This window comes from Anastrepha ludens, unplaced genomic scaffold (genome assembly GCF_028408465.1).
Source record: "Anastrepha ludens isolate Willacy unplaced genomic scaffold, idAnaLude1.1 ptg000018l, whole genome shotgun sequence".
NCBI lineage: Eukaryota > Metazoa > Arthropoda > Insecta > Diptera > Tephritidae > Anastrepha > Anastrepha ludens.
In genome coordinates, this window is record NW_026530029.1 from 176,360 (window position 1) to 200,268 (window position 23,909).

Genomic DNA, 23,909 nt, shown 5'->3' on the forward strand with positions numbered 1-23,909 from the left:
TTCCCAGCTAAAATTGCTCTTTCGCTGAGCCAATCATGGTTTTTGTAATGTTGAACTATGTTTGGAAATACACTCTGTATCAATGCCTCTTTAGACTGTGCAAAAGTGCAGAAATTGTTAGGCAATGTTATCATTCCTGTTGTTTTTGAAAAAAGGTTTATTTTTTTTGGTTAAAAAGTGTTTTTTGAAATTTTGAAAAACAATTCGCTCTAACAAATTTCTTCTCAGTTAACTGCTGAAAATTAAATATTTTGAAAAAACAATTTTTTTTTTAATTTAACGTTTTTGAGAAAATTTTGTTCTTGAAAAAATTTCATACTTTTGTAAAAGTTTAAATTGATTTGTTAAAAAAGATTTTTGTCCGCTTTGAAAAACACCCCCTCGAAAAAATGTATTCTCTATTAATAGTGGAATATGAAATGCTTTGAAAACACCATTTTTTTTTTTAATTTTTTTTGGTTTTCAGAAAATTTTGTTTTGACAAAATTTCATACCCTTAAAAAAGTTTTATTTTATTTGTTTAAAATTTTTGAAATTTTTTTTTTGTATATTAATATTAGAAAAACACCTCTTCGAAGAAATTTCTTTTATCTTTTTGAGGAAAATTTGGTTTTGAAAAAATTTCATGCTTTCGAAATTTTTTTATTTTACTTTATTTCTTCAAAATTTTTGAAAACAATTTTTTTTATAATTTTCGAAAAACACCCCTTTGAAAAAATGTTTTCTATGTGTCATAGTGGTATTCCATTAACTTTTAGGATTATAGTCAAATACTTACAAATATCTACGCTTTCACAAATAGCAACAATAAACAAATTTCCTCAAAACCAAAAAATTTAGTTTTTTTCTAAAAAAATTCTAAACAAACAACGTAATAAATTTAGAATTTTGTGTTCACGAAAAAACAGTATTGTTTTTATTGTATTAACTGAAAACCAAAATGTTGCAAAAAATCAAAACAAAACTAAATTATTTTTTTGTGTTCATTTGGTCCATATGTTCCATAAAAAGTTGATATGGTAAATAATATGCAGGGTCTGATAGACGCAAATTTCCATTGACCATTATAGTGACAAAATTATCGATCACCAATTCCAACAGGATTTCAAAATCAGAGTTGGAATGAGTTGCTGTGTGGTGTACTTCTGAAAAAATGAGAAATAAACAAAATAAATCTAAAAATTCGAATTCTAACTTTATCTTGTGTATGTTCTTATTACCTTTGAATTTTTCCAATGAAGCACCATTCATTTTAAATTTTCCAAGAATTTTTTTTATCATTTCGCGTTTCTTTCCTCTTTCATTCGATTCCAACATTTGTTCATAGCCGAAAACATCGTTTGCAAACGCATTCATTTCCATATAGAATTGGTCAAAGAAAGCATTGCTCAATTGAATTGAAACATTATTTTCATAAATACTTAGGACCTTAACTAATGCACCTTGGTACATACCTAACGCAGATATTCATCGCGACCTTGACATCGATACTATTGATGAAACAATACAAAGCGCTAGCAGAAGACACATAAATAGACTATTAACGCATACAAATCCTATGATGAGAAGACTACCAAATAAAGAAAAATCTACCCAAAGTCGGCTTAACCGTCAAACACCAACAGATCTTGCAAAATCCTTGTAATCAATTGTCAACTAATCGTATATGTCATTGTTTGTTAACCATTTGTTTTAAAATAATATGTATATATTTATTCTAAATGAGCTTGGGGGCATTGGCCCTTCAATATCACTCTCATTCCATCTTTTTGTAAATCAAATTACTTATTGTCTAACGACAGGTGTAATATTTTATGGAAGAAATAAAAAAAAAAAAAAAAAAATTTCATTCGAATCATTTGAAATTTCTGTATACAATACATTTCTGTATCACAATGCAAATACAAAAAATTCAAAAAAAGTTGTACACATAAAATGAATGTCGATTCGAAACTTACTTTAATCTAACAATCGAGCAAGTTTTGTTTTGTACAATATTTTGATTTTTTCTTTTTTTTTATATGAAGAAAATATTTAAAAGAAATTTTTTTTTGCTAAAAACCTTCCCCTAGTGGATCCCTATAATATGAAAAAAGAACGAATAAAATTGGCCTCGTATCGGCCCAAAAAAATGCGTACAAACGAACATCATTTCATTTTTATATATATAGAAGATTCAAAAAGACATGTTTTTGTTAAACAGGCGAGTATAAAAATAAAATTTGCCGAGTTCTTTATATAAACTTTTCAATATAAAATATTTTAAAAATAAATAATATAAATATACTAATTTAACCATTATTACTTTTTATTTAAAATTAATAAAAAAAAATTTATAAATTAAATGAAAACAGAATTAAATAATATAAATTATAAAATAATTTATAACAAGCTTATAAATGACTGCTAATTCTATGCATACATTTTAAATCAATTATTCAATAATTTTTAATATTTTATTTTAAAGCTTATCCCTTAAAATATTCAAATTAATAAATTTTTAAATTTAAAAAATAAATCAAAAATTTGTAAATAAAATTTATTTCTAAAAAAACTAGATACATTTATAAACGAACATTTAATTTCTAATAATTTATTTAAAATAGTTTTGACACATTAACTTTAATAAATTATTAACTCTTATAAAATCGAGATTAATAAATAATTATTAATTATTTGATCAACCCTGATACACAAGGTACAAAAATTTTTCAATTTATTTCAATATTCTTTCACATACATTTAATCTTTAAAATTTTACTATCAAATCCACTTTCAAAAAAACATTTCAAATTTAAATCCATTTAAATACATTTATTGTAACCCATCTCTACTTAACCTTGCTCCGTCATCCTTCGTCAAAATGACTACGCCCGATTTTATTTTAAAATTAAAACCGGTTTTTTTAGATTGTTTTGGTCTGATTTTTCTGATAGCGTTAGTTGGTTAGAAGCTGTTGGTGGACGAAGACGTACAGCAAACAACGCACATTGTAAGTATTTTTTTTTTTCGCTTATAATTTTTTGCCGTAGTCAAAATGACGAAAGATGACGTTTGTGTAACTTCCAGTTTTGACGGGGTACTTTTTTAGTACGAATAATTTTATCGTAACTCTAAAATGGCTAATCAACAATCACTAACAGATAAACAAATTGAGAAATTTCTCTCTTGTTGTGATAGCAACGATGAATTTGAAAGCGATGACAGTGAAATAGGTTGTGACACAGAAGTTGAGGAAGAGGATTTCGTTGCAAACACCAGCTCATCAGATGAAGCAACTGATGAGGATGAAGATAACGTTATTACATGTGAGAAAACTATACTTCGAGGGAAAAATGGTCATAAATTGTCATCAGTTAAAGGTACAACTCATCATTATGGGCTAAATATCGTACATAAAAGTCGAGGGCCTACCCGTCAGTGTAAAAACATAATTGATCCGTTCGACTGTTTCAAACTGTTCATAACAGGAGATATCGTCGACGAAGTTGTAAAGTGGACAAATGTTGAAATAAATCAACGCCAATCAATCTTACTAGCAAATACGGATCAGACACAACGACGTAACACAAATGCAAATGAAATATATGCAGTTATGGGTATATTGGTGTTGACCGCTGTTAAAAAAGAACAGCATTTATCTGTGGAGGAATTATTTGACAGGTGTTATTCTGGATCCATCTACGCAAGCGTTCCTACCAAAGCCAGATTTCAATTTCTTATGTCCTGCCTGCGGTTCGACGATAAATCTCTGCGCCTGCAATTAGTGGGTGATAAATTCGTACCCATCAGAAAAATATGGGAAATGTTTGTAAAAAAATGCAGGGAAAATTACAGTCCTGGTCCATGCCTTACAGTGGACGAACAGCCTTTGGCTTTCCGAGGCAAGTGCAGTTTCAAGATGTATATCCCGAATAAGCCTGCCAAATATGGAATTAAAATGGTGATGTTATGTGATAGTGGAACCAAGTATATGGTGGACGCAATTCCATATTTGGCAAAAATTCGAACAATACTACAATGCCTCTTGGAGAGTTCTATGTGAAAGAGCTTACGAAAACTGTACATGGCTCAAACCGAAATATTACAATGGACAACTGGTTCACTTCAATACCTCTGGCAAAATCATTAGGGCAGAGCCCATACAATTTGACAATTGTCGGCACTCTTCGGTCAAATAAAAGAGAAATTCCAGTTCAGCTAAAAGAAAAAAAGGGTCGTAAGCCGAAGCCAAACAAAATGGTTTATCTTTTATCTTCATGTAACGAACAGGGCACTATCAATTCCAATACAAATAAACCCAACATGGTGGAGTTTTATAATAGTACCAAAGGAGGAGTTGATACATTCGATCAGATGTGCAGTGTTATGAGCTGTTCAAGAAAAACTAACAGATGGCCATTATGTCAATTTTTCAGAATTTTAAACATAGCTTTCATTAATTCATATATAATTTATACCCATAATGTGTTTCAAGGTGGTCAAAAGCCACTAAATCGCGTTATTTTATGAAAAAACTTTTTGCGGAACTCATAAAAGAGCAACTAAAGGACAGGCTTGTTATGCCAACAATAACATCCACTGTGAGAAATGATATCGAGAATCAGCTTCAAATAAATAAATCTACAGAATCTGAAAACAAAATACCAAAAAGTTCAACTGGAAAAAGAAAAATATGCACAGTTTGTCCTTCTGCTAAACGAAGAATGACAAACGTCGTTTGTGCAAAGTGCAAGAAAAGGCTGTGCGGCGAGCACAAAATAGAAGTTTGTGACTCATGCTTTATATGAAATAATTTATCTTAAAACTAATGTTCCTTTTTTAGTTTAATGTATTATTTATAAGAAACTATAAGTCTTAATGGATAAAAATGTGATTTATTTTTTATTTGAAATGTTATAAAAAGTTGTTTAAAAAACCATGCCAATTGAAAGAAGGCTATTCAATGTTAATTTTACGCCCAAAAAATAATAAAATTTTATGCGTTTCGTTAAATATTAATTTTAAAGTATCTAAATAAAAATAACAAATCAATTTTGATACCTATTTTTGTTGACAACTTTTTGTACAGCTTTTTAAAATACATCGTAGTCAAAATGACGAAGGATGACGTTAGTGTACAATAAATAAGGATGACGTTCTAGGGTTAAATATAAGCTACACCTTGATCTGATATAAATTTTAATAAAAATTATTGAAAATTATTACTCTAATAAGATATTCTGATATAAATTTTAATAAAAATTATTGAAAATTATTACTCTAATAAGATATTCTATATTAATAACGACGGTATATAAACTGAAAAACAAATTTAAGTTAGGTACAACGTGGATTATCAATTACAGGACAGGTTCCTCTGAATAGACTAAAATACCGCCAAATTTTTTAAGTTTCAAGAACATAACTGTTACTACCTTAGTATTTATTAATTATTGTACATTTTAAATAATAGGGTGTCTAATCCTAGTTTATTTATAAAATTTACAAGCTTCAATTAAAATTTAATAAAAGTAAATAATTTTAAAATTTCAGCTAATAAAATTATACATATTTTATTTATATAAAATTTAACTTTTACCAAAAATATTTTATTTGTATTATTTGCATAACCGCGGCTGCTGGCACAAATTTAGCCAATACTATATAAAATTACTAATTCCAAATTTCTTTGATTTTTAAAATTAATTACTGAGAATAAAAAAAAAATTAATTATTATTAAAATAAATAAAATCTCACACAAAAATTTACATGTAAAATAAATCAATAACAAAAATATAAGCCAAAATAAAACTTTAATAACTAAATAAATCAAAAAAATACTTTAAAAATTTAGTTAAATCTATTTATTTAGTAACATTAATTAGTTAATAATTAATATATAAATATTAAATAAATTTGAATCAAACAAATATTTAGTAAATTCCTAATTATTAACAAAAGTAAAATAAAAAAAAAATTAGTTAAATCTATTATAAAATAATAATTAATTAGTATTTCCTCCCTAAAAGTAAAAAGACCCCTAATCAGATTTACTGTTTCTCATTGTAAAAAATTCAATGAAAACAGCCTATTTCATTTCAAATGTTTTCATTGAATTTAACTGTTTATATAAAATCAATACAATAAGTATAAATTATTAATTAATTAACTTATTAATAATTAAAATTAATTAAAAATTTAGTTAAATCTATTTATTTAGTAAAATCAAAAATACCAATTATTTGTAATATATAAAAATGCTTATAATTAAATTTATATATTTAATAAAATATTTTAGTATTTCCTCCTACAAAGTAAAAAGACCCCTAATCAAATTTATTATTTTTCATTATAAAAAATTCAATGAAAACAGCCTATTTCATTTCAAATATTTTCATTGAATTTAATAAGTTAATAAAATTTAAATTATATATATATATTTATTAAATTTTAACATTTATTGATAAATAATCCTCTTAGTTTTTAATTTTAAAACTTTTTTTATTTCGTAAATAATATATTTTATAATAATAAGACGTATACTAAGTTAAACCAATAAATATCTATATGTATATAAATATTTAATTAATTAATAGATGCCTATTAATTTTGTTAATTAGAAGATGCAGAATTGTATATTACATGTATAGGCACATACTTTGATCTAACGTTAGACATTTGTATAAATTAATAATAAAAATTAAATTTTTTATATTCATCTATATATTTATCTATGAGTTGTACTTTTACCTCTCGTAGATGTCTATATTGGAATTTTTAATTATTTAGATAAATAAAATCCTATAATTGCCCAAATTGCTTTATTAGTACTTGAATCAGCAGTAGCAATTATTCAATCCTATGTATTTGCTGTATTAAGTTCTTTATACTCTAGAGAAGTAAATTAATTTAATTAATGTCAACACACGCTAATCATCCATTCCATTTAGTAGACTATAGCCCATGACCTCTAACAGGAGCTATTGGAGCAATAACATCAGTTTCAGGTTTAGGTAAATGATTCCATCAATATGATATTTCATTATTCCTATTAGGTAATATTATTACTATTTTAACTGTCTATCAATGATGACGAGATGTTTCTCGTGAAGGAACTTTCCAAGGATTACTTACCCTACCTGTAACATTAGGTCTACGATGAGGAATAATTTTATTTATCTTATCAGAAGTTTTATTTTTCGTATCATTCTTTTGAGCCTTTTTTCACAGAAGATTATCTCCAACAATTGAATTAGGAGCTTCATGACCACCAGCAGGAACTAAACCTTCCAACCCATTTCAAATTCCTCTATTAAATACAGCTATTTTACTAGCCTCAGGAGTAACTGTAACATGAGCCCACCATAGCTTAATAGAAGGTAACCACTCTCAAGCCACACAAGGATTATTCTTTACAGTACTATTAGGAGTATATTTTACTATTTTACAAGTATATGAATATATTGAAGCACCATTTACAATTGCTGACTCAGTTTATGGTTCTACATTTTTTATAGCTACAGGATTCCATGGAATCCACGTATTAATTGGAACAACTTTCTTATTAATCTGTTTAATTCGACATTTGAATAATCACTTTTCAAAAACACATCATTTCGGTTTTGAAGCAGCCGCTTGATACTGACATTTCGTTGATATTGTTTGATTATTTCTGTATATTTCAATTTACTGATGAGGAGGATAATAAAATAATATAACTAATATTTAAAATATCTATATAATATATAAAGTATATTTGACGTCCAATCATAAAGTCCACTAATTAGTAGTATAGATGATTTTCTCAATTATTATTATAGCCCTAACTTTAATAACAATTACAAGTATTGTAATAATTTTAGCTTCTATTTTATCAAAAAAAAGTATAACAGATCGAGAAAAATGCTCCCCATTTGAATGTGGATATGATCCAAAATCATCATCACGTCTTCCATTCTCTATACGATTTTTCCTAATCACAATTATTTTTTTAATTTTTGATGTAGAAATTGCGTTAATCTTACCGATAATCCTAATTATTGACTTATCAAACATTATAATATGAACAATTACATCAATCATTTTTATTATAATCTTAATTATTGGTTTATATCACGAATGAAACCAAGGTATATTAAATTGATCTAACTAACATATAAAAGTAATATAAACTAAACAGGATTGTAGTTAACTATAACATTTGATTTGCATTCACAAAGTATTGAATTTTCAATCTATCTTAAATCTATTTATTTAGCAAATTCCTAATTATTAATTTAATAAGCTCAAACGAATATGAAGCGATTTATTGCAATTAGTTTCGACCTAATTTTTGGGTAATTTACTACCCTTATTCTAAAAATTTAGTTTTTAGTTAAATCTATTTATTTGGTAAATTCCTAATTATTAATTTAATTGAAGCCAAAAAGAGGCATATCACTGTTAATGATAGAACTGAACTTTAATTTCCAATTAAGGAAGTAAGATGTTCAAGAAAAAGCTGCTAACTTTTATCTTTTAATGGTTAAATTCCATTTATACTTCTATTTATATACAATAGTTTAACAAAAACATTACATTTTCATTGTAAAATTGAAAATATTTTTTTTTATAAATTACTTAATTTTATTATTTAAATTAATTTATCAATAAAATTATTAAATTTTGTTTTATAGTAAACTATTATTTATCATAAAACAAATTAAAAACTTCTTAAATAAAAAAAATAATGTAAACAGCCTATTTCATTTCAAATAAGTTATTTCACATTTGTATGTGTATATATTATATACATACATAGTAATAGATAAGCTTAACTAAATAAATTATGTATATGTATAAATTTAGTTAAATCTATTTATTTAGTAAATTCCTAATCTTATATATAAAATAAAGTCAACTTTTTGTGTGTGTTCGCTAACCGGCCGTGTCTTTGCACCGAATTAAACCACACTTACACACATTGTTAAGTAGGTATTGAAGATGGTTTACGTATAGTTTGGATGCCTATTGGTGGACAGGGCTCGAGATATAGGTCAAAACGTGGACCCGTGTAACCTTCGGATGTGTATGTACAATATGGGTATCAAATGGAAGCTGTTGGTGAATGCTTTAGTTCAGAGCATTTTTCATGCCGCTCCGTGACTAGGGTCTCGAGATAGAGACCAACACGTGGAGCCTAGAATGTGTTTGTACAATATGGATATCAAATTGAAGCTGTTGGTGAATGCTTTAGTACGGAGTATTTTTCATGCCGCTCCGTGACTGGGGTCTCGAGATATAAGTCAAAACGTGGACCCGGGTAACCTTCGGATGTGTATGTACAATATGGGTATCAAATGGAATCTGTTGGTGAATGCTTTAGTTCAGAGCATTTTTCATGCCGCTCCGTGACTAGGGTCTCGAGATAGAGACCAACACGTGGACCCTAGAATGTGTTTGTACAATATCGATATCAAATGGAAGCTGTTGGTGAATGCTTTAGTACAGAGTATTTTTCATGCCGCTCCGTGACTGGGGTCTCGAAATATATGCCAAAGCGTGGACCCGCCGTGTCTTTGCACCGAATTAAACCAAATTTTCACACATTGTTAAGTAGGTATTGCAGATGGTTCCCGTATAGTTTGGATACCTATTGGTAGATAGGGTCTCGAGATATAGGTCAAAACGTGGACCCGGGTAACCTTCGGATGTGTATGTACAATATAGGTATCAAATGGAAGCTGTTGGTGAATGCTTTAGTTCAGAGTATTTTTCATGCCGCTCCGTGACTAGGGTCTCGAGATAGAGACCAACACGTGGACCCTACAATGTGTTTGTACAATATGGATATCAAATGGAAGCTGTTGGTGAATGCTTTAGTACAGAGTATTTTTCATGCCGTTCCGTGACTGGGGTCTCGAGATATAAGTCAAAACGTGGACCCGGTAACCTTTGGTTGTGTATGTACAATATGGGTATCAAATGAAAGCTGTTGATAAGTGCTTTAATACGGGGTAATTTTCATACCTATGGATGACTAGGGTCTCGAAATATATGCCAAAACGTGGACCCGCCGTGTCTTTCCCCAGCGACGCGGGCCGGGTTTGCTAGTTTAGTATAACTTATTCACCACATTCAAGAATTAAACAATTACCCTAACATCTTCAGCGTTATACTCTATAATTTGAGCAACTTGAATAAAATAAGAAAAAAAATCTAAAAAGAAAAGTAATTCTCAAAACAAATAATAAAAGATAAATTTTTAAATTATTAATATGTAAAAAATAAACTAATTGAGAATATTCAACCAACTTATTATATAAATTCTGTCCTCCCACAAATTCAGATCACCCTCGATCAAAAGATTTATAAACAATTCTACCCAAAACTAAAGGAGGATTAATTACACCATAAGTAGAAATATAAGGTATAAATCATATTGAATAAGAAAAATAACTCACTAAATAATTATTTAAAGACTTATTAAAATAAAATAAAGACACATTGGAAATTAAATACCCTAATAATCCGCCACTAATACAAACGAATAAAGTTAATAATTTCAAATAAATTGGTAAGCAAATTATATATGGAGTAGGAAAAATTAATCATCTAAGTATACTACCACCAATAATTCTTATAATCAATAATCCTCTTATACCACGCAATATAACTCATCCTTCATCTCTTAATATGTTTAAAGAACCACAATTTAGTTCACCAGTTATAGAATAATAAACCAACCGAAAAGAATAACATACCGTTAATCCAGTCGAAAAAAATAAAGAAAAAAAGAAAATATATTAATATAACTCAAAGACACAACTTCTAAAATTAAATCCTTAGAATAAAAGCCTGATAAAAAAGGTATACCACATAAAGCTAAATTAGCAAGATTAAAACAACCAGAAGTTAAAGGTATATAAATTCCTAATCCCCCTATCAACCGAATATCTTGTGAATTATTTATATTATGAACTAGCTTATACCCGTGGGTTTCACCCCACATTTCTATCAAAAAGTATGCAATGTAAATAAAACAACTTTAACTTTTTTAAGTCAGTTTTGGTATTATTTAAAACGATCGGATATACCAAAGTTTTTGTTATATTATTTTGAGTATAAATAAAAAGGTTTTTCGATGCGCATAATTATCATGGCCCTTTTTAAGCATCAGTCGATGAGGAGGAATTCCTGATGGGTTCAAGGAATTAAGAAACTCAACGGGATAACGACGACTGTGTCAATGGAACGATAAGTTGTGACAGTTCCTGGTAGTATTTCTTGAATTTTGGAATTAATGACATTTACATCGTCATTCTTAGGTGCCAAAATGGCCCTTTCTCGAAGCCATCTATAGTTTGTGTGATTGGCAGAAATATTTGGAAATACCCTTTCTATCAAAGCATCGAATGATAACATAAGTTGGCAAAAACCTGGAGGAAAAGAAATTAAATTTGGTGGTAAAGAAGCTTCTATTTTTCCATTGCCTATTGTAAGTAGTTGTTCAGAAAAAACTTCTGCTGATGCATCTCCTCCCAAATGTGCTCTCATATTTGTAGAAAGAGTCAATTTTTGAACGTAGTCGCATAGGTATGACGATTTTAAGCAGGCATTCACTTCATCTGCGGCGGTTCCTTTCGGAATAACTGGAAGAATTTGTCGAAAATCCCCTGCCAGTAAGAGTAAGGCACCACCCATGGGTTGATCATTACCTCTCAAGTCTCTCAGAGATCGGTCTAAAGCTTCCAGCGGCTTTTTATGGGCCATTGAGCACTCATCCCACACGATTAGCTTACATGTCTTTAGAACCCTACCTTGACCTGAGTTTTTGCTTATATTGCCCATCGGTGTGTCAGATATTTGCATGGACAGTGGTAACTTAAAAGCTGAGTGAGCTGTTCGTCCGCCACACGAAAGGGTAGCCGCTATTCCTGAAGAAGCAACTGCCACAGCGATTTCTTTCTTTTCTCTTACATCAGCCAATATCAAATTAAGCAGAAATGTTTTGCCGGTTCCTCCAGGCGCATCCAAAAAAATCAATCCTCCCTTATTTTCAATAATCATTCCTTGAATAGTTTCGTTGGCGACTTTTTGATCCGTAACCAATAGAGGTTTGCTTTTGCTTATAAAAGTACGAAGAGCCTCGATATCGTTATTCATCTCCCGGGAGATATCTTTGTCGGCCAAATCGATTCTGTCTCGAACGGGAGAAGCTAATCCCAAATGCTCCAAGGATTTGCTATTAATTGAAATACATATATTTTCTATGTCGATTAGCGCTTGGTTGTAAATTTGCAAAGAGCAGTTCAGGTTTGTATTATCGTTTGCAACTCGTGCTGCTCTCATGTAGTCTTCACTAAGGTTATCTTTGTGATTTTCCCATAGTGCTTTTGGACCTGATGGCGAGCAGGTTGTCAATATTATTGCCAATAAGCTGGGAACCTGCGAAGGAAGGCATGACAGTCCAGCTTCAGATAATGTAATTTCCCAGTGATTATCGTTTTCCAGTAGACCTAAATGTTGGCAATCTTGTCGATACGTGGAACATAATACCCCATCCACAGTTCGCAGAGCTTGAAAGGACACCAGTCCTTTAACTTTGTGTAGTAATAGCCTTAGGTAGCGTTACTTGGATGGATTGTATAAACACGTCCTAGAGAGTATCCTTGGCGAGCTTCTGTACCAGGCACAATTGCGCCTTGTTTTCTCTTTATGAATTCTGTTTTGGAGGAATTCCAGGTATAAAACTTAGGAACTTCCACATACAGCAATATTCTGGCAAAACTGTCATGCTGACACAACTTGAAAAAAGCAGTCAATGTAGTGTCGGGTGGATTTAAAGCTCGTGCTAACGTGTTCGCCTCGGTAAAATACATCCGCTGACCATTCTTAAGGTGAACTGACAGGTGAACAACTGGTGGATACCTCTCGTGGATGGAAAAGCCGAGTATGCGCCAAACTGCTTCATTCCTGTTAATGTATCGTCCCAGTTGAAATTGCGTTATTCCATCATTAGCGTTAGTTATTCCCAGAACTGCCATGTCGCTGCCCTTATTCACATATTTGCAAAGATATTTTACCAATAAGAGATTGCATTCAATTCAGCAATACCTCTGTCGTTGGTAATATATATTCGTTTCTATATCAAATTGTCTAACCCCCATTTTTCTCTATGCTCATATTTTTTCTAGGAGTACTAAATACTAACTTCATTAAACTTTTTACCAATTTTTGGTATTCTACCATAAATGCGTCCAGTGATATGCAGTATGAAAAATCCCATTTGTATATGAGGTGTCACGCCCCATTTCTAGCTATCACCAGTTTTCATGCAGGTGTTAGGTATTAACCTTATATAATTTCTTACCAAATTTCAGTTGTCTAGCCCAAATACTTCCGGAGATATGGACAAAGAAAATTGCATTTATATGGGAGGTGCCAAGTCCCCTTTTTCGTTTTTCTCAGTTTTCTTGGAGGTGTTAGGGATTAACCTCATATAACCCCTTCCCAAATTTCATTGGTCTAGCCTAAATACTTCCAGAGATATGGTCTATAAAAAATTCCAGTTGTATGGGAGGTGCCACGCCCCCTTTTTCGTTATACGCAGTTTTTCTGGATGTGGTAAGGATTAACAATTACCAAATTTCAGTAGTCTAACGTAAATACTTCAAGAAATACGGACTGTTAAAAATTCCATTTATATGGGAGGTGCCACGCCCCCTATATATATCAAAATATTTTTTAGCCTATGACCATCCCGGTAAGGTATCCAGTTCGTGTTTCAAATTTGGTTACGATCGGTTTATGCGTTTAGGACGCAAGTCGATCTATAGATACATACATAATTTGAATTTTATATATATAGATAATAGCTCCAGCACACATAAATAATAATGCTTTAAATAAAGCATGACGCAATAATGGAAAAAAAACTAATTTATAAAAGCCTATTGATAAAATTCTTATTATCAAACCCAACTGACTCAAAGTAGATAAAGCAATAATTTTTTTTAAATCAAATTCAAAATTAGCTCCTAATCCAGCTATAAATATAGTCAAACTAGACAATAAAAGTAAAGCTTGACCTATTCAAGAATTACATAATAAAATATTAAATCGAATTAACAAATAAATTCCACCAGTAACAAGAGTAGAAGAATGAACTAAAGCAGAAACAGGAGTAGGAGCTGCTATTGCAGCAGGTAATCAAGATGAAAAAGGAATTTGTGCTCTTTTAGTTATAGCAGCTAATATAATTAATCTACCAATAATTTCTATTTCAATTCAATTTTTATTGTTACCAAATAAAAAATATAATTTCAACTTCCATAATTTAACATTCAAGCAATAGCCAATAAAAAGGCAACATCACCAATTCGATTTGATAAAGCAGTTAATATACCAGCATTATAAGATTTGACATTCTGAAAATAAATTACTAACCAGTAAGAAACTAACCCTAATCCAGCTCATCCTAATAAAATTCTAATTAAATTAGGACTAATAATTAATAATATTATAGATAAAACAACTATAAGAACTAATATAATAAAACGATTAATATTTAAATCTCCCCCCATATACTCCTTTCTATAATAAATAACTAAAGAAGAAATTAATAAAACAAAAGATATAAATAATAAGCTCATTCAATCAAATAAAAAAGTCACAACAATTCTACACGAATTAAATCTAACCACTTCTCATTCAATAAATATACAAAAATCCTTAATTAATATTAATAACCTAAAAAACAAAAATTAATTCTAAATAAAATTAAAACCAGAAATCTAATTCTACAAATAGATAAATATTTCCCACGATTTAAAATGATTAAAAATCATATAATTGACACCACAGAACAATATTTTAAATAAACTATTTAAATAAAATTAAAGTCAAATTATACAAATATCACTCTTCAAAATTAATAAATTTAAAGGAAATCAATGTAAAAATAATAAATAATATTCCGGAATTTTACCCCAGAAAATTATTTACCATGCTGACTATAAGCATATAAATATAAAGTATAGGCAGCTCTAAAAAAAGATAACAAAGATAAAGAAATTATTGTTAATCAAGATCAACTAACAATTCTATTTAATAAACAAATTTCACCCAAGAAATTTAATGAAGGAGGTGCAGCTATATTACAAGCTCTTAACAAAAATCATCATAATGTTATAGAAGGTATAAAATTAATTAAACCCTTATTAATTAATAAACTTCGACTCCCTAACCGCTCATATGTAATATTAACTAAACAAAAAAGTCCAGAAGAGCAAAGCTCGTGAGCAATTATTAATGTAATATATAAGAACCACAAAATCCTAAATATCATAAAGTTATAAGACCCCGTAAAACAATTCCCATATGAGCAACAGAAGAATAAGCAATTAAAGCCTTTAAATCGGTCTGATGCCAACAAACCAAACTAATTAAAACACCCCCAATTAATCTAATTTTAATTCAAATATAATTATAATTAATACCACTTACTTGTAAAAAAGAAAAAACTCGCAACAATCCGTATCCACCTAATTTTAATATAACCCCAGCTAAAATTATTGAACCAGAAACAGGAGCTTCTACATGAGCTTTTGGTAATCATAAATGAACTAAAAATATAGGTATTTTAACTAAAAAAGCTAAAATTAAAGATAAATAGAATAAATCATAACAATTAACATAATTTATCAAAAGATAATAATTTAATGTTATTAAAGTATTATATACAATAAATAAAAAATTCCTACTAATATAGGTAAAGAAACTAATAAAGTATAAAATAAAAGGTAAATACCGGCTTGTAAACGTTCTGGTTGATACCCTCACCCTAAAATCAAAAATAAAGTAGGAATCAATCTTCTTTCAAAAAATAAATAAAACATAAATAAATTTATTCTACCAAAAGTTAAAACTAAACATAATAACAAAATTATTACATTAATTAAAAAAAATTTCATAATTACTATATTTATTAATAGATTCACTAGAAGTAATTATAAGTGTACAAATTCAAAAACTTAATAAAACTAATAAATATGAAATTACATTTAATCCCAAAAATAAGAAACATTTACAAAATAATTTGTACAAAACTTCATTAAAATAAAAATAAAACTTACCAAAAATAGTAAACTTTGAACCGTTCTAAATGAATTTTTTATAAAACAAAAAGGTATAATAAAAATTATTATAAAAATTAACTTTAACATTGTAATACAATAAATGATTGAAAATAATCATTTCCATGAGTTCGAATTATAGACACTAAAATTGAAAGACATAAAGCTCCTTCACAAACACTAAAAGTCAAAAATATGATACTAAAATATCTTCTAAAATCTATTAAATTCAAATAAATAAATAGTAAAAAAAAATAAACTTAAAACAATATATTCTAAACTTAAAAGCATAGACAATAAATGTTTACGATTAAAAACAGAAACAAATACTTCTATTAAAATTAAAAACAAGGTAATCCCCAATATAATAACATTAACATTAGTTTTAATAGTTTAACAAAAACATTGGTCTTGTAAATCAAAAATAAGAATTAATCTTTTAAAACTTCAAGAGAAAAGAAATAACTTTATCATTAATCCCCAAAATTGATATTTTAAATAAACTACCTCCTGATATTATACAACTAACTTTATATTCCACAACATTAATCTCTAGTCTTATTTTCATTCAAATAAATCTTCCATTAGCAATAGGACTAATATTATTAATTCAAACAATACAAATTTGTCTTCTAACTGGATTACTAAAAGATTCTGATTCTCATATGTATTATTTTTAATTTTCCTAGGAGGAGTATTAGTATTATTCATCTACGTTACATCCCTAGCATCAAATGAAATATTCTCTCTTTCAATGAAAACAGCCTTCTCATTTATATTAATTTTCATTTTATTATTAAGTACCAGATGACTTATAGATAAACTATATATTTCATCCTTCATTCAAAATAATGAAATACAAACCATAATTAATTTAAATATATTTACAGAAGAAAATTCTTTAAATCTTCATAAATTATACAATTATCCAACAAATTTAATTACCATCTTATTAATAAATTACCTATTAATTACATTAATTGCAGTGGTAAAACTTACTAAATTATTCCACGGACACCTACGATTAATAAATTAAACTAATGATGAAACCTCTACGAACCCAACACCCATTATTTAAAATTGCAAACAATGCTCTAGTAGATCTTCCAGCCCCAATTAATATTTCAGTATGATGAAACTTCGGATCACTATTAATGCGTATGCTTAATTATTCAAATTCTAACAGGACTTTTCTTAGCTATACATTACACAGCAGATATTAATTTAGCTTTCAATAGTGTTAATCATATTTGTCGAGATGTAAATTACGGTTGATTATTACGAACATTACATGCTAATGGTGCATAATTTTTCTTCATTTGTATTTATCTACATAATGGTCGAGGAATTTATTAAGGCTCATATTTATTTACACCTACATGACTAGTAGGAGTACTGATTTTATTTTTAGTTATAGCAACAGCATTCATTTGTTACGTTTTACCATGAGGACAAATATCATCCTGAGGAGCCACAGTTATTACAAATTTATTATCTGCAATCCCTTACCTAGGAATTGATTTAGTTCAATGAGTTTGAGGAGGGTTCGCAGTAGATAATGCTACCCTTACCCGATTTTTTACATTTCTTTTTATTTTACCATTTATTGTATTAGCAATAACATTAATTTATTTATTATTTTTACATCAAACAGGATCTAATAACCCAATTGGATTAAATTCTAATAAACGTTTGTATGGGAAATAGAAAAATGCTGTTTTGAGGATTTTCCCGACAATTATTCGAATTTTTCTCACCTTTTAAACCTTCCCTAGACCTCCACGAATAATTCAAGACCAAGATAAGATAAATCCGTTCAGCCGTTCTCGAGTTTTAGCGAGACTAACGAACAGCAATTCATTTTTATATATATAGAATAATGCTATATTAAAATTCATTTTTTGAATTTTACAAAAAATTTAATATCTATGACATTAATATTTATTTGTATGCATTTATATGATTAACAATGCGAAAGATTCAGGATACCTTCGGGACCCGTCTTGAAACACGGACCAAGGAGTCTAACATATGTGCAAGTCATTGAGTTATATTAAACTTAATGGCATAATTAACTTAACTTAAATATAATGGGATTAATTTTTAGTCTATTTTTTTAAATAGTCAATTAACTCAATCCCGGGGGCGTTCCATATAGTTATGGATAATGATAATTTATTATTATTTATACCTCTAACTGGAGCGTACCTTGAGCATATATGCTGTGACCCGAAAGATGGTGAACTATACTTGATCAGATTGAAGTCAGGGGAAACCCTGATGGAAGACCGAAACAGTTCTGACGTGCAATTCGATTGTCAGAATTGAATATAGGGGCGAAAGACCAATCGAACCATCTAGTAGCTGGTTCCCTCCGAAGTTTCCCTCAGGATAGCTGGTGCATTCAAAAATTATATAAAATAATCTTATCTGGTAAAGCGAATGATTAGAGGCCTTAGGGTCGAAACGATTTTAACCTATTCTCAAACTTTAAATGGGTAAGAACCTCACCTTTCTTGATATGAAGGTTGAGGTTATGATATAATGTACCCAGTGGGTCACTTTTGGTAAGCAGAACTGGCGCTGTGGGATGAACCAAACGTACTGTTACGGTGCCTAAATTAACAACTCATGCAGATACCATGAAAGGCGTTGGTTGCTTAAAGCAGCAGGACGGTGGACATGGAAGTCGTAATCCGCTAAGGAGTGTGTAACAACTCACCTGCCGAAGCAACTAGCCCTTAAAATGGATGGCGCTTAAGTTGTATACCTATACATTACCGCTAAAGTAGATGATTTATAAAACAATTTCGATTGATTTATAAATTTTGAAACTTTAGTGAGTAGGAGGGTACAATAGTGTGCTTAGAAGTGTTTGGCGTAAGCCTGCATGGAGCCGCTATTGGTACAGATCTTGGTGGTAGTAGCAAATAATCGAATGAGACCTTGGAGGACTGAAGTGGAGAAGGGTTTCGTGTGAACAGTGGTTGATCACGAGTTAGTCGGTCCTAAGTTCAAGGTGAAAGCCGAAAATTTTCAAGTTTTCAATAAAAAATATTAATAAAATTTATATATATTTTAAAAATAATTAAATACTTGAATTATTTTGAACGAAAGGGAATACGGTTTCAATTTCGTAACCTGTTAAGTATCCGTTTGTTATTAAAAATGGGCCTTGTGCTCATCCTGGCAACAGGAACGACCATAAAGAAGCCGTCGAGAGATATCGGAAGAGTTTTCTTTTCTGTTTTATAGTCGTACTGCCATGGAAGTCTTTCGAAGAGAGATATGGTAGATGGACTACTGTTGTGTCGATATTTTCTCCTCGGACCTTGAAAATTTATGGTGGGGTCACGCAAACTTCTCAACAGGCCGTACCAATATCCGCAGCTGGTCTCCAAGGTGAAGAGTCTCTAGTCGATAGAATAATGTAGGTAAGGGAAGTCGGCAAATTAGATCCGTAACTTCGGGATAAGGATTGGCTCTGAAGACAAAATTGCATAGTCTCAAAATACATAGTACATAAATAGTAGTCGGCTTCGAGAAACTCAATTTTAGCTAACTTCAGTTGTTAATCTGTCCGATTATTTTTTTAATAAGACTATATAGAAATCGAAATATAAATCTTAAGTTTTGTCACAAATTAAATTATAAATCTTAAGTTAAATTTCTGAACGCAATCATAATATTTGACATTGGATTTGACAACCAACTAATATGTCAATCCATCGTGTCGCATTTCAGAGCACGGAAAAAAGTATTATTACGATATTATATCTATCTTTGTGGCTACGTGCGCGAGAACTTTCTTTACTTTGGTGATCCTTTGTGATAGTGACATTCCAAGTAATGTGCTCTTTTTTGTGATAGTGACACTTTACTGCTAAATGAGCGGGAAATTTTCTCACTTTGATTAATTACAATTTACGATGCCGAGGAGAAGACGACCTGACTTAGGTCGTCGTGGTCAATCAAATGTGCGAAGAGCTACCTCACGTGCTAACCGCACTGATGACCAGAGACAGACAGATCAAGAAAATAGTCGTATTGCTATGCCAGAATTGCATTCTTTAGTGAGTGACAATGTAGGAGATAGGCTTAGAATGCAACGAGTTCGTGCACATCAAACACAACAACAGCAAGCTAGACATAATGAAATTGAGCGAATCCGCAGACGCAGTGCTCCTGTGATTCTTGAACGAGCTGCATTCCACTATGATCCGGCAATTGATTATTGTGCCGACAAATCGGTAACAATTGGGGAAATGAAAACAATTTGTTAATATTGTAAGGCGTTAAAATACACTGGTGAATCTACTGGTTTATGTTGTGCTGAAAGCAAAGTAAAATTGCCACAATTGGTCCCACCACCAGATCCTTTACGCTCTTTAGTTTCTGGGATTGGAAATGATTCTAAGCACTTCTTGACCAACATTCAGAAATATAACAACTGTTTCCAGATTACATCATTTGGTGCTACACATATTATACAAGACAATTTCATGCCCACTTTCCAGGTATTATATAAGAATATTTTTTTATATTATTCAAGTTTGTACTAAAATATATATATCGGAAATAATTAATGGACAAATTTTTAAAAATTACAGATACAAGGACAAATTTATCACTTACTGGGAACTCTGTTATAACTACCTGATGCAGATCATCAATTTTTACAAATTTATTTTATGGGCAATTCAGATGCGGAAATTAATAATCGTTGTGCTCACAATCCAACAGTGAAGAGAACCATTGTCCAACAATTACAAATGTTTCTTCATCAGTATAACAATTTAGTAAACATGTTCAAAATAGCATTGGATCGGATGCCATCTGATAGCCATAATATTATTATTCGAGCTGACAAATCACCTGCCGGTGAACACACAAGGAGGTTCAATTCACCTACCATTGATGAAGTGGCTGTTGTCATTGTGGGAGAAAATTTACAATCTACAGATATTGTGCTTCATCGTCGGAATAGTGATTTAAAACGTGTATCTGAAACACACAGGAGTTATGATGCACTACAATATCCTTTGATCTTCTGGCAGGGGGAAGATGGATACCATTTTAACATCAAAATGGTAAATCAAGTAACAGGTAAATGAATTGAACAAGATTGAATAATATTTTTAAATTCAATTCATCTAAGTAACAATTTAAACATTTATCATTTTTGATTGCAGGTGCTGAAACCAACAAAAAAGTTAGTGCTATGAATTTCTATTCATACAGACTCATGATCCGTCAAGGTGAAGTAAATCATATTTTGATGTGTCAACGACTTTTTCATCAGTTTGCAGTTGACATGTATGTCAAAATTGAGACTGAACGATTGACATACATCCGTTTGAACCAACGACGGCTACGGTCAGAGGAATACATCCATCTCCGTGATGCTATAAATGCTGATGGCAATGTGAATAATGTAGGAAGAATGACAATTTTTCCAGCTACTTATATAGGAAGCCCACGCCATATGCATGAATATGCTCAGGATGCTATGTCATAAGTTAGGCATTATGGCCGCCCAGACTTATTTGTTACATTCACATGTAACCCAAAATGGTCCGAAATCGAGAAGGAATTACTATATAGCCAAACACCAGTTGATAGACATGACATAACTGCCAGAGTTTTTAAACAAAAATTAAAATCTCTCATGAATTTCTTAATAAAGCATTGTGTATGGCCGAGTCCGTTGTTAGATGTACTCTGTGGAATGGCAAAAGCGTGGATTGCCACATGCGCACATTTTAGTCTGGCTAGTGGACAAAATAAGGCCAGATGAGATTGATTCCATAATTTCAGCTGAAATTCCAGATGATATAGCTGACCCAAAATTGCATGCAGTAGTTACCAAACACATGATACATGGACCTTGCGGACATTTCAACTACAATTCACCCTGTATGGTCGACGGTAGGTGTTCCAAGCGATACCCAAGAGACCTGCTTGCTGAAACCATAACAGGAAATGATGGATACCCATTGTATCGTCGGCGATCAGTTGCGGACAGTGGGCGATCGGTGAAGGTAAGAGGACCAAATGTTGATGTAGACAATCGTTGGATTGTGCCATACCCGCCAATATTGTCCAAAGCTTTTGAGACTCACTTCAATGTGGAATATTGTAATTCTGCGAAGTCGATTAAGTACATATGTAAATATGGTAATAAAGGTATATGGCTGTCTTCGGTGTAACCAATGCAAATGATGAAATATCACAGTACCAGATGGGTCGCTATGTAAGTAGCAACGAAGCTATTTGGCGTATCTCTTCATTTGCGATCCATGAAAGACACCCTACAGTAGTCCATTTGGCAGTCCATTTAGAAAATGGTCAACGAGTTTATTTTAATGAATCTTACGCGGCAGACAGGGCGGCACATCCACCGTCGACAACATTAACAAGTTTCTTCACAGTCTGTCAAACTGATGATTTTGCTCGCACTTTGCTGTATGCTGACATGCCACGCTATTACACATGGAACGCATCATCGAAATCGTTTCAGCGTCGAAAACAAGGAACACCAGTTGAAGGACATCCAAATGTATTTGCTTCAGATGCTCTGGGTCGCATCTACACAGTATATCCAAATAACGATGAATGTAATTATTTGCGGTTGTTGTTGGTGAATGTTCGTGGTCCGACATCGTTTAAACAACTGAGAACAGTTAATGGACAGCTGTGTGCGACTTACCGTGAGGCATGTCAACTATTACATTTACTTGAGAACGATTCGCACTGGGATGATACACTCAAGGATTCCGTAATATCTTCGTCGCCGCATCAAATTCGTACATTGTTTGCGATTATCATATCGACATGTTTCCCCTCGAATCCAAAAGATTTGTGGGTTAAGTATAGAGATGACATGTCTGAGGATGTTTGGCATCGTGTGCTATATCCGCGTGTGATTACCGGTGGTATTACAGTTGTGCGAGTGACGTTAATTTTTCTCGCGGCTGTACCATAGCTGTACAGTGTTTACGAGTAATTGCACTAGTGAGTACCGTTGTGCAAGTGACGCCACTGTTCGCGTGGCTGTACAATTGTGTACAAGAGTACTTTTGTTGTACTCAAGCGAGTGCCGTTGGTATATTGTGGGACGCTCAAGCGGGTGCCGCTATACCAAGTTGTTTATTACTTTTGTGTGCCGCTAATTTCTGGCGTGGTTTTTGGAGCGTGCCGTTAGTTTTCGGCGTCCTTTTCGTGTGCGCGTGTAGTTACATTTCGGTGTGGGTGTACAGTGCGGGCGTATACTAGGTAGTCGTGCCGCTATATTGCCATATTTGGCAACGGTAAAAAGGGCGTCCCCTTTTGTGCGTGGGCACAGTACTGCGCCAAGGTTGAATATCTTGTGCAGGTGCTGCAAACAGAGCGCGTTGTGTTTTTGCCTGCGGTCGAAGTCGGCATTAGCTCCACCTTGGTCGACCCGTCTTTGTTCGGGGAACAGTGTTCCGTCCGGCAAGGCATTGGTGGTGACCTTTGCCAGACCTTTGGTTGGCGCTGTGGGCTACGCCCTAGCGCTTTGCTTTGGCTCGCCGATAGGTGCAGCCACTGTGTGCGTGCCTGTGCGGTGTTCACTCCTGCCGTGCAGTAGTTGCCGTCGCCCAAAAGGGACCCAATTTTTTGTTGTTGCTCGGAAGGCCTTTATCCGGCGAATTCGGCAACCTTAGTGGTGGAGCGTTGGGCAATGCCCAAATTAGAAGGGCTGCGGAAGAGGGCGAACACCCCTCTTCCAAGTGGTTCAGTGGTGCCATCGTCGGCAATGGGCGAAACGACGTCCGGGGAGGAGGGGG

General features: G+C 31.6%; 1 protein-coding gene and 3 pseudogenes across 1 annotated transcript; 3 read left to right on the forward strand and 1 right to left on the reverse strand.

The window, feature by feature from the left end:
- Positions 1–2,953: 2,953 nt before the first annotated feature.
- Positions 2,954–4,045, forward strand: LOC128870638 (uncharacterized). Its single transcript, XM_054113269.1, has 2 exons — positions 2,954–2,992; positions 3,070–4,045. Exon 2 carries the CDS (start codon positions 3,119–3,121, stop codon positions 4,043–4,045), a length of 927 nt encoding a protein of 308 aa, XP_053969244.1. The 5' UTR covers positions 2,954–2,992; positions 3,070–3,118.
- A 6,296-nt stretch (positions 4,046–10,341) lies between these two features.
- On the reverse strand, positions 10,342–14,616 carry LOC128870643 (NADH-ubiquinone oxidoreductase chain 5-like; annotated as a pseudogene).
- A 484-nt stretch (positions 14,617–15,100) lies between these two features.
- On the forward strand, positions 15,101–17,134 carry LOC128870639 (NADH-ubiquinone oxidoreductase chain 6-like; annotated as a pseudogene).
- A 4-nt stretch (positions 17,135–17,138) lies between these two features.
- On the forward strand, positions 17,139–17,805 carry LOC128870640 (cytochrome b-like; annotated as a pseudogene).
- The last annotated feature ends 6,104 nt before the right edge of the window (positions 17,806–23,909 follow it).

Coding starts and splice junctions, on each gene's coding strand:
- LOC128870638 (XM_054113269.1), top strand. CDS start 3,119: ATGGCTAATCAACAATCACTAACAGATAAACAAATTGAGAAATTTCTC.